General features: G+C 37.1%; 1 protein-coding gene across 1 annotated transcript in view; it reads left to right on the top strand.

Annotated features, from left to right (window-relative positions):
* The window catches only part of SLC4A4 (solute carrier family 4 member 4), a 378,919-nt gene that overhangs the window by 353,018 nt on the left and 13,515 nt on the right, over positions 1 to 12,386 (top strand). Inside the window, exons 19-20 of the mRNA XM_044681601.1 lie at positions 5,991 to 6,059; positions 11,379 to 11,552. Coding sequence (XP_044537536.1) covers positions 5,991 to 6,059; positions 11,379 to 11,552 — 243 coding nt within the window. The remainder of the gene's footprint in view (positions 1 to 5,990; positions 6,060 to 11,378; positions 11,553 to 12,386) is intronic.

The following is a 12,386-nucleotide window of genomic DNA, read 5'->3' as shown; positions in this document are numbered from 1 at the left end:
GAGAGAGAGAGAGAGAGAGAGAGAGAGAGAGAGAGAGAGAGAGAGAGAGAGAGAGAGAGAGAGAGAGAGAGAGAGAGAGAGTTGCATTCAAACTCTGTTTCTGTCACATACTGGCTGTGGAATTCTGGGCATTTCATTCAATTTGGAGAAGATACAATTCTAAGACTATGTGGTAGGGAAAATAGCTTCAATGTTGAAGGTGTTTCTTCCTGGGGAGCTTCCTACAATGACAAAATCACAGGGCAATTAAAAAACAAAGAAGGAACACCAAAACACTCTGGAGAAGATCTTGATGAGTTCAAAATAAATAGAAAAAACTTTGGCCATCTGATTTTGGAGAGTGGGATCATATCCCCATCTCTTCATGTGCAGGTTAGGATACTGAGATTGCACTGACTCCAGCATATGATAGCTTTGGGAAACTTTCTCGTAAACAATAAAGTCAGATGTATTTGGACTGATGTATTGGTATTCTTCCAGCCCCTTAAGTTAGGAGAATGCCAACACAGTCCCTTTGGGTTCATTTAAACAATTTATTTTATTTATTTTAATGGGCCAAGAGTTGCCTTTTCTTCCTCCTCACCCAACTCCCCTCCCGCCCAACTGAGAACACTACACCTTCTAATTCATTTGTTAGCCAAGGCTAACAATTGACCTCTCCCATTGGCCACAATGGAGCCTGGTTACATATTAGCTTCAATGATTACCTTTCAGTAGACTCCCAGTGACTATAGTCTCCACTAGGCAATGGATGATTTTTAAATGAGAGAAAACAAACAAACCTTGTGGCTAATTTAGAATAGGAAAATATTCCTATTCCACATATAAAGAATCTTGGTTGGGGTTGGAGCCAAAAGGAACCTAAGAGACCATCTGCTCCAATCCCCCTCAGTTTAAGGATGAATATTGAAGACCAGAAACTTTAAGTAACTTGTCTAGCCAGGACCACATAGGGAATAAGCAGCAGACTGGCAGGATCCCCAGTCATTGTTGCCTAACTGGCAACTATTGGGAATAGGATCAAGGGTTCTTAATGTCACAAACCTCCTTAGCAATTTGGTAAAGATCATGAACCTCCCCACCAAACCTATCCCTAAACCCTAACCCATCTCAAAATAATGCTATTAAGTGCATAAAATAAAATATACACAATTCTAAAAGAAATCCATTTTTGAAATTGTCATACATACATACATTTGCAGATATATACACATACTTGTTCAGAGAGGTTAAGAACCTCTGCCTTAAATGTAGGTAAACCCGTTTCACACAACAGGCAAAATGGAAACTTCCATTCCTTCTCAAATGTGGTGACCTCAGACGATCCTATTAATGATTTCCTATGCATTAAATAACTCAAGTAACAGTTTCACAGTATCTGCTTATACATATAGAAAGAAACCTGTGATCACGAGTTTCTTGACTGAAATTTGACTTTCAGAACAAGAATGTGTGGAATTATGAGAGGTTCACAAAGCCTTTGCTGGCTTTAACTTAAGCAAGTTCCTCCTTCCTTTGGGGCATAGTGAAGGACAGGGCCTGAAAACATTGGACTTCAATTGTCGATTCAGTTAGAAAGCAAGGAAGAGACAAGAACAACCAGGTTCCTAAACTGGTTGGTTCAAGAGTTGCCTTCTTCCCTTGGTTCAGTCACTGTATCCTATAAGGAACTCAGGCTAAAGGACTGAGAGGAAGGAAAGTTTTGACCTTGCTTTTTAAAATTTGCTGTTGCTCTTCAGTCATCTTTACTCATGTCTGACTCAACCCCATTTGAGGCTTTTTGGGCAAAGATTCTGAAGCAGTTTGCCATTTCTTTCTCCAGCTCATTTTACAGCTGAGGAAACCAAGGCAAAAAGGGTTAAATGACTTGTCCAGGGCCATCTGGCTTGTTAGTGTCTGTGGTCAAATTGAAACAGAGCCATCTAGCTGTAACCTCCCTACCCCAGGCTCTTTTTAACTGCACCTTAGTCAGAGTCAGAGGTTAAATTGGTAAGATAAATTATTTCAAAATTTAAAAGTACACTTCAACCTTTTGATACAACATAATTTTTCATTCTGTGCTATGGTGACATCCCGCATATACTATGCTTCCAGGATTCTCTGCTAACCCTTCTCTTATGATAAACTGAAGGCTGAACGATGAGTTATGTCTTCAGGCTCACAGAGAAGGCTCCTAAAGCTCTCTTAATTTTTCTTTATTTAAGAGCTTTTTCTTTAACCTTTTAGAAAGAAGTCCAACTTTTTTTCTGGAGCCTTTCAGTATAGGATATATTTTTCTACATTCTGTGCTCTTTGGAGGTTCCAGTATAAAATTATGTATTCTCTTTTCTCTCCCCTCCCTCCTCTTTATTTCTCTCATACACTTCCACCTTTCCATCAATCCATCATTCTAATTATATATTCCTCTGTCTTTCTCTCTCCCTGACTGTCTAACTACCCATACTCTATCTACCTTGTCAATCATTAATCTCTCATTCAACTATTATTTACATAAATATATACATGTGTCTATTTTATATGCATATGTATTAATCTAGAGTGTAAATTAGGTACATATGTTTATACATATAGATGTATATATAGAGATGCTAAAAGTTTAGTTTTTTTCATTAATTGCTTGCAGAAAATATTATATAAGGAACAAGTATTGATTTTTTAATGTAAATTTATTATTGTCTTATACAGCTGATTGCTTTTTTGGTTTAAATGCTGGTTTTAGTTGTTGGTTTAATTACTTTAATTAATTAATTTAATTTAATTTTTAATTAATTTTAATTTTTAAATTTTTATTTAAATTTAATTTTAATTAATAAGTTTTAAATTTACATTACATAGGATATTAGAAATGTGATTTCATTGGCATAGTTAAGCTTCCATATGAGGAAACTCCTTCTAGTAATGTAATTTGGAAGCTTCTCTGCAACTTAAAACCTTAGAGTAGTGATTCTTAACATTTTTGCATGTTTTGAATATTTTTTATGGTCTCACTAAGCCTACAGATCCCTTTTCAGAACAATACTTCTAAATATCTAAGTTTAAAGACATGGCATTGCAAATGAAGCCAATTGAATTGAAATATACTCCATCCATCCATCCATCCATCCATCCATCTATCTATCTATCTATCTATCTATCTATCTATCTATCTATCTATCTATCTATCTATCTATCTATCTATCTGTCTATCTATCTATCAATCTATCTTTCTGTCTAGGTCTATCATAAGTTCATGGACTCTAGGTCCTGAACTGGAGCAGTGAAAGATTAAGTGACGTATACAGGGTCACATAGCCAGGAGAAGGACTGAGTTCTCTCTGGTTCCCAGAAGTTCTTTATCCATTAATCTACATTTAATTTGATGTATACAATAAATGAGTCAATGAAATTTTGTTATGATTTTCTGGGAATTTGTCCTTTTTGACCTTGGCAAGAAAGTTTTGTTTTTATACATCATTAACTCCTTACCTAATTAAAACTTTTGGAGATGCTAGTTAACCTTGTATATTATATCAGCTTGTTCTTTCTGTTTCCATTTTTTAGCTTATTTTATATCTCCATATTTTAATTTTTTACGTTGGTTTATATATGCTTAAACCCTATTCGTTTTTCCCTAGTTAGTTTTAACTAGATAGATTTCTTTAAAAACTATTCTTGTGCCCTCCCTAAAGCACTTTCTTTTGTTTTAAAAATCAACTAGTAAAATAACTTGGAAAAAGGGATTAACAATCTCCTCTCCATTGGTTGACTGGATATCAGTGAAGTCAAATTTCAGAGGACAAATCTACACCCCAGGATTCCAAAAAGTTTGACTAATTATCAATGCCACTGGGGTCATATCTTCTTTGTAGAGGGTGATCCTTTGCTAAGAAAATCACAAATAGTTTCCTAAGAAATCTGTATCCTGGGTGCAATAGCACTCACCAGATTGGGGAAGTAGGAAGTTTCTGTTTTTAATTTATGTTGAGTGTAAAAGCAGCCAGAGTTGGTTTCAAAAATAAAAGCAAAAACAAGTAAACTGACACTTGTACAATAGTTATATTTATATATAAAAGCTTTCCTTTAGCTTTCCGGATGGAAAAATGTACATCATCTTGAGTTTCTTCTTTGACTTTCACCAAAAATGCCCAAATTTTATGGCTAGGGAATCAGTATTCTGGTTTTGTCCCTCATAAAACAGAAAATGAGACTTATAAAATGATTCTAGTATTTCATTTATTCCTTTTAATAGTTCAAAGTAGGTTCTAGGGCATGTCTGTGGGGGTGGGTGGGTGAGAAATGCGTGTTTCAGCTAGAATCCTTTGACTTTGGCTGTATTGTGGGCACCTCTTTGTGGCAGTGACTGGGTACTGCAGCCCAATGAAGATTCCGCCCCATTTCACCCCCATCACAATGAGCTAAGGACTTTATAGAATCACTTTTCTGTGCTTAAGGTCAAATTAACTGCAGTATGGTTTTCAGCCAGTTCCTTTTTAGTGAGGTATCCAAACACTCTTCATGCAATTTTAATCTTTTTATGGCTAATCTTTTAAAATTAGAGGCAATCACACTAATGGTATTTATAAGTGCTCAAGTCCACCAAGGTGCCAGGGATTCTCACAGACAGGATTATTGTTAGATAGTCCCAGGAGAGTAAGCTAGGAAATGTGATTTCATCCATTATGTTGGGAAAGAACTATACTGCCTTAAGGAAACACCAGTGGAAAACATGGAAATTTATCTTAGTTGAACCTTTTTCCCTCCTTTTTATCCATGCTCACATTAGATTGGTTAGACTTGGTAAGAACTGACTCGTGACCTGTCATTATATGTCTCTTTTTTTGTGATAGGTTATTATTACATGATTGGATCAGTTTAGAGCCCCAAAGTAGAGATCATATAAATATAAATGTGTATATATAATAATATATATTTATGTATTTGAAAAATATATACAAAGAGTCTTAGAAAATATATGCATACATGTGTTGATGTATTTATACAGACATTCAAAATACATCTGCGTAAAATATTTACATATATATGTAATATACATACATCCAATACACACATGTATTTCTGTCTAGACTATAGGCTTTGGAGAAACTGATTTGCCTTAAATTTTAGAATGTCTTAATTTATGGAATATTTTATTCAGAAAGGAATTTTCAGTGCATCATATAATGAATGAACCAAATAACCAAATAAGTGGCTAGATGACATAGAGTGCTGTGCCTGGAGTAAGAAGACCTGAGTTCGAGTGTGTTTGAAACACTAAAGGTTATGTAACTTTGGGCAAGTCACTTAACCCTGTTTGCCTCAATTTCCTTCTCTGTAAAATGGAATAATAATAATAATGTCTACCTCATAGTCTTCTTGTAAAGATCAAATGAGATAATGCTTATATAATATTTTGAGATCTGCTTTGAAAACTATGTAACTATTAGCTAGTAGTAGTAGTAGTAATAACAATTGACATGTTTATTCATTGCTGTACTTCCTAGTTTGGATATGAGTATTTATAGAAAGAAACTCAGACACTCCCTCTATTTTACCTCTTTATCATAGTTGTATCAGGAATCTTCCCCTTCGAAGTAAAAACAAAAACAAAAACAAACAAACAAACAAAAACAAATGTGCCACTATAAAAGTTATTTGAAATTAAACTTAGAGAACATTTTCTCCCTATACTCACTTTATTTTTATTCCTTGATTGAGGCTTAATGCATGATAATTGTAGAAATAAATAATGACTTGTTTTGCATTGGAATTAGACTTCAAATTTAACACATCATTTTTGAGACTGGAGTTGGGAAGACCTGAGTTCAAGTCCAGTGTCTGGCACAGACTAGGTGACCCTAGATAGATTATTCATCCCTCTACACTGAGACAGTGCCATGCTGATTAGCATATCCTAACCTGATGAAATCATCTGTCTGGTAAAACAAAAAGTAATTCTTAATTATTTGGCATTTGGTATTTACCTGCTTTTTTTTTACTTTGTTCCTCCCTAGTTTATTCCCATGCCTGTACTCTATGGTGTGTTCCTGTACATGGGGGTTGCATCCCTTAATGGCGTGCAGGTAAGTTTGCCATAGTAACACAGTGCCCTGCTGATAACATGTCAAGTCTTCCAGTAAAGAACCTTTGAAGGAAGATGGTAATCATTAACTGCCTGCTTTTCCTCATTTCACCTCTCTTCATTCTCAAGACCTCGGTGTTTACCAAGCCGATCATACCCCCACATTCTTGGAGATGAAGTTCATAAAGGTCAGTGTACCAGGCAGGCAACCAAGTTGAAATTCTTGTGTTGCCAAAAGGAAGCACATCCCCTGCCTCTGCTGGGCTCTGCAATGGAATATTAGACCATCTTGAACCACTGACATTTTGAACTGGTTGCTCTTTCTCAGTTTCCTTTTGCCCCATAAATTTTGATTCTACAATTTCTAGTTGTAAGATCGTATGCTTATTAAGCTCCTTGCCTTCACATATTTGCTTTAACACTTGGAACAGTAGTTTGATGTTCTCTACTAGTTCCTTGCTATCATTATCGTGTTTTGGAGAAGATGCCTTGTAATAATTGAACAGATGAGTCAGGACCGCTTTTGAAATTGCCAAAAAATGCCATCGAGACAGAACAATTGCCACAGCTGTTGGTATGAAGCATATACACTCAGCTAAAGTGAAGGCAGACCATTTGTAATAGTCATAGATTTCAATGAATTGTTGTATCAAATTTGGTACCTTTATCAGCCAAAATGTATATAGTCCCTGCATAAAAGACCAAATAAGCAGGGAAAGACTGCCTAATACAAAAATTATTCTTGTGAAATTCATTTTCTTTTGCTTCAGAAGATTGTAGGTTTTGTTTGTCTTGGCTCACCAGATGTAATGGGGATAATTTGAGGAAAGGTGTGTGGGATAAGGGAATTTGGAAGGAGGTTGTCAGGGACTTGCTAGGTAGGTAATCTAGGTTACAGGTAGGTTGGAATAAGGAGATTCAGGATATAATATGGGCTGAAGGGACCAAAGATCTTCAGGGAGAGGAGGAATTAATATAAACAGGCAAAGACAGCAGGACTTATAGACTTGGACTTAGACTTAAACACAAACTGAGGGAAATAGATTGAACTGAAATTAACTACAGGCTTTAGTTAATTTCACAGGAAGGGACTTGTTTTGAAGTTACACCTTCTTCAAGATGGTTACCCGGCTTCCCTTCAAGCCCAGAGTATGTAGGTTCTTCCCCTCTCCTTCCCTCTCTTAATAACTAACTGACAAATTAACTAACAGGTATGTTGAAACACAAAAGGGTTTATTATCTTTTAGGATGATTTGTCAGGAAAGTGGATTAAGGAAGCCCTAACAGTTGTTTACAGGAACCTTAGGTGGGGGAAGGGAGGCAGAGATGGAGTCTGAGCAAGGTCCTGCCTTAGCTCAACTCTCAAGGTGCTCTTGATGTCTAAAGGGAATAAAATGATGAATAACCAATTTCTTTAGATAAAATACTGCCAAATTATAGTTAAACCCCTCACAGATTTGAACTACTCTCTAATTTACTCTCCTTATTAACTCCACAGACATTTAAGATAAGGGAAGGAAGGTAGGAAGTAAGATAGGATATGGAAATACAAAGGGTTTATCTAAACTAACAATTCTTAAATAAATATTCCAAAACTAGGCTAAATTTCAATTCTTCAGATAGTCAAGGAAGCAGCTCAGCTGGTCAGAAACTCTCTCCACGAGATTCCCCAAACCAACTGACTTCTCTGCCTCAAGATTCCAAACCCCTAACTGATTTCAGAACTCAGCCCAAGCTTGAAAAAAACTATCATGACCCCCTCTCTCTGTACTACAGTAGTGACCAAACTGTTTAGCAAAAATAAAAGAAGTGAGCTAATGTTATTTATGGGTTGTTTTTACTCTAAGCCATGAGCCAAGGGAACACTGCTATTCACAATCTGGTAAAGCCAATTCTATCATCTTCCCCCTCCTGCTCCAGACATCTTTAAAAAAAATCACTCGGGGGAAATTATGTAAGGGACGTTTTCTCCTTCTGAAGCCATAATTTAATTGGCAGCAGGAAATCGGAAGGGAAGGGTTTCTATTGCTTTCTGGCACTTCATTAATTGCAGCCTTATTTAGTACCTAGCAGTGTTGTAATGACAAAAGGCTCCATGTTCTCCAAACCCCAAAGGAATTTATTTGGGCCCCTTTAAATGGCCCTTGATTTCTTTCAGTCATTGGATTTATATGAGTTTGGTTTGGGAGTCAGATGGAGCTGGGCCAGTGGCCAGGTCACCAATAAGAAAGAAGCCCATTGCAGTATATATGTACTTTTGGATTCTGCTCCAGGATGGAGTCATTCACATGCTCTGGATAGGTGGTCAGGATGCCAAGGGATCTGGCCTTCTCCTTTATTGTGGGAGCATTTGGATTAGAAGCAATCTGTTCCCTGGGTTTGAATGATTGACAAGCTGGCCCTCCACAGAATTGAATGTGTTTTGGGACTCTTTGGCACCCAGGAAAGTTTGGGGAGGTATGTGACCAGAGTCCTTGAATATAGAATTTGATTCAATAAGTCACCTTTTATCCTTGTAAAGGGACTAGGACATAAGTACGAGTGCTTTTTTCATTGCTTCCTCCAAAAGACTTCTTTTAAAGCAAAAACTGGGTTCTGTTTGCTTTAACTTTTGATCTGTGTCCATGCATGGCTATTTTAAATCCTTCTCCTGACTCACTCTGTGGGAAAACAAGTAAGAGTTGAGGCAAATGGGATGCCTTGTCAAGATTATACTTTTTCATTGTTTATTCTCTTGCCAACAAACTGAAAAAGATGGTTTTCTCATATACAAAAGAGGTATAGTAATTCACAGGGTTACTAGAAAGCCCAAGTGGAGAATATATATGTTATATACATAAAACGTGCTGAAAACTTTAAAGTATTTTATAAATAACCATTATTATTATTATCAGGCAAGTGGACTTTCTGACTTGGCTCAAATATTCTTTGAAGACCAACACTTGATTTGTCTAGGTTCTTCCGAATTCTTCCTAGATTCTCTAAGGGAAAATGTCAAAGTATTCCTCCTGGATTCTGTAATGTAAAATGACACAGTACTGCAACCTGGGCTAATAGAATTACCATGGATAAATATGCACATTGGTTTACCAATGGATTGAAAAGGTGCTTTGAGGCTATTTTGTGGTGGCTTAAATTACAAAGGGGGAGCTTCTTTATGAAAGAGATAAACTGTATACGATGTTGCATGGAATTTACTTTTGAGGTCTAACTTTTTTCCCAAGCCCCAGAGTAAATGTCCAAAGAAAGAACACTCTGTTTTAGCATTAGTAGTTAGCTACATATGTATAAGTAAATTTGAATGCTGAATTGGAAAAAATATCCAGGAACATTCTATAAAATTTATTAGAAAAAGAGCAATTATCTGTGCTTATGCAGAAGCCTTTTCACTAACAGAAACTCCCCAAATCCTGAGAGTATGCTTAGTGTTGTGTCACCTCTCTTTCATCCCAAGTGTCATTGGAAAGACTTTTAGTTAGCAGGAAATGATATAATACCATCCCTCAAGATGAATGAATGAAATATAACTTTTGAAGGGAAATTGTCTTTGAATGGGAAGGGTCCTCTCAGATAGGATTGACTCTGATAGTAGTCTAATCCAAGGACTATTGTAGAATTAATATCATTTCTACTACCACCACCACCACCACTACCACCACTGTCTCTGTCTTCAAAAATCCCTGAAGCATGTATTTGCACACAGCAGTGTCATAGACACATCTGAAGGGCATCCTGTATTCTAGCTAGGAGCTTACAAGAGAAAATATGCACATATTTTTGCAGAGGAGAGGGAAAAGGGTATAAGTTTGGTTTTCTGAATGCACTAAATTATGTATAATTTTCTGAAATAAGGCAGTTCCTAAGCATGGGCACAAGATGGGTATTATTTCTTTGTTCCCTCTTTAAGAAGAGAAACATAGAGTCGGTCTCAGTGCCTGATCTGGCATATGCAACAGGGAATTGGGTGAGAGATCCCACTCCTAGATGTCAGCTAATAAAGGTGATGATGAGCATCTGACATTTCTATCATTTTGTCCTATGGTGCTCAGAAAATACTTTACTTTATTTATCTGTGTCACATTTCTGCAAGAAATCAAATCAATCAATCAACAAGCATTCCTTAAGTGGGCCAGGCACCATGCTGGGAATTAGTGATACAAAGATAAATATAGAGTGGTCCTTGGCTTCAAAGGGGTTCCATTCTATTGAGAAAGACATTATATCCACATTTAAGTAAACAAAGATCTATCAAAAAAGGCAATGTTTTGTTGTGGGGGGAATAAGAAGCAGAGGACATCAGGAAAGGCTTCATTCAGGAGGTGGTTTCTGAACCAAGTGTGGTTCTAGTCTTCTAGGAATGAAAGAAAACCAATTATACAAAAACTTGGAGATGGGAGAAGGGACAAAAGGGACAAAAAGAGTTGCATGGCAGCATCATGGTTACTTAATTAAAATTAGCTTCGCAGTCCCTTGAGTTCTAGATTCCCCACCAATGGGCTACATTTTCCTTATATCTACATCACAGAGTTCCTGTGAATTTCTTAGGAGAACAAATGAAATGATATGTGGAAAGCAATCCTTAAAATTTGATATCAACATAAATATACATATATGTCAATTATTATTATTTTGCTGAGTTAAAATAGAAATTACTCTGAGACCTAGGAGATACTTTTTTCCCTTGAGAGAGAAATGTCATGTACGTGGAACTCTAAACTTCTGTTTAGCTCTTACTACCCCCACATAACCTGGCCCCAACCCATCTCTTTTTGGGCAAAACTCCCCTTCCTCCACTCTGCAGTCTAACCAAACTTACCTTCTCTGTGTTCTTCACTCACACTCTCTCTCACCCCTGGGCCCTATGCTGGCCATCTCCATGATTGGAATGCATGTCTTCATTAACTCTGCCTCAGAGCTCCCCAGTACCTTTATGATATGCCATCTTTCTGTAGGAGTCTCTTCCTGATATCCCAATAGCTAGTGCCCTCCATTTCAAACTACCTGATACAAAACCACTTATTATTTATATTATATTATAGTATATATTTGTATATAATATATTATAAATTATGTTATTATAAATGTATTATATTTGTATATAATCTTGTCTCCTCCATTGGAATGTAATCTTTCTGTAAGTTGGGATCATTCCATTCTTTGTACTTATTCCCTGTTGCCTAACATAGTACCTGGCACAGAGTTGGTGTTTATTAAATGTTTGTGGATTGGTTGATTGGTCAAGGAACTTTGCATGGATATTGAGTGGGGCTGGTCTTGTCTAAGCTAATGAATGCTCCATCCCTCTCCCTTTCTTTGCCAGTTCATGGATCGTCTGAAGCTGCTTCTGATGCCTCTCAAGCACCAGCCTGACTTCATCTACCTTCGCCATGTCCCTCTGCGCCGTGTCCACCTCTTTACTTTCCTCCAGGTGCTCTGCCTGGCCCTTCTCTGGATCCTCAAGTCCACAGTGGCCGCCATTATCTTTCCAGTCATGGTAGGGATTTCTGTGCACTCCAACTGTGTTCTAGTGAGATATTCCAATATCAGATGGTTTTTATGTTGGCAAGAGACACCTCTCTTCCTGGGTGGTTCTGAGATCTGTAAGAATCATCTTACTTTCCAGTACTCTGTATATGTGTCTAAAAGACTCTAGCCATGTAGTGAACACTGGTACAAGTGCCTTACTCTCTTAGAGGAGGAAACTGAAGCAAGGAGCACCTTGTCTGTGGCTGAGGCCACTGGATGAATTAATTATAGGAGCCACATTTGCAAATCTCTAACTTTGAGTTTTCTACTGCCTTATCCCACTGTGTCAGTCTCCGTTTAAGAATAAGCCTGGAGTCAGGCCTAGAGACGGGAGGTCCTAGGTTCAAATCTGGCCTCAGCCACTTCCCAGCTGTGTGACCCTGGGCAAGTCACTTGACCCCCATTGCCCACCCTTACCAATCTTCCATCTATGAGACAATACACAGAAGTTAAGGGTTTAAACAAAAAACAAAACAAAACAAAACAAAAAAAAAGAATAAGCCTGGAGTCTCCGAGAGTCTCTTCTTGCCACAATAGGAAAATACCCAAACAGTTCAAAAGTGAAACTGTAGAGATTACTTGATAGTCTCCAAATGAGAGAAGAGAAAATTAATTCCTATAAATTTTATCACTAATGTTCCTATTTTCCTTTGCAATTCCACATTCCTGGCAAGAAATCAGCACCCATGCATCCAGTATAGGGTCAATCTGTCTTATGCCTTCCATACCCTCCTGGCTTTTGATTTGCTGTACTATCTCCTTTACTTGTGTTTCATATTATTATTATTAGTAGTAATAATAA

Source organism: Gracilinanus agilis, chromosome 6 (assembly GCF_016433145.1).
Source record: "Gracilinanus agilis isolate LMUSP501 chromosome 6, AgileGrace, whole genome shotgun sequence".
NCBI classification, from domain to species: Eukaryota; Metazoa; Chordata; class Mammalia; order Didelphimorphia; family Didelphidae; genus Gracilinanus; species Gracilinanus agilis.
The sequence above is the reverse complement of the archived record's forward strand: the minus strand, read 5'-3'. Positions and strand labels throughout refer to the sequence as shown.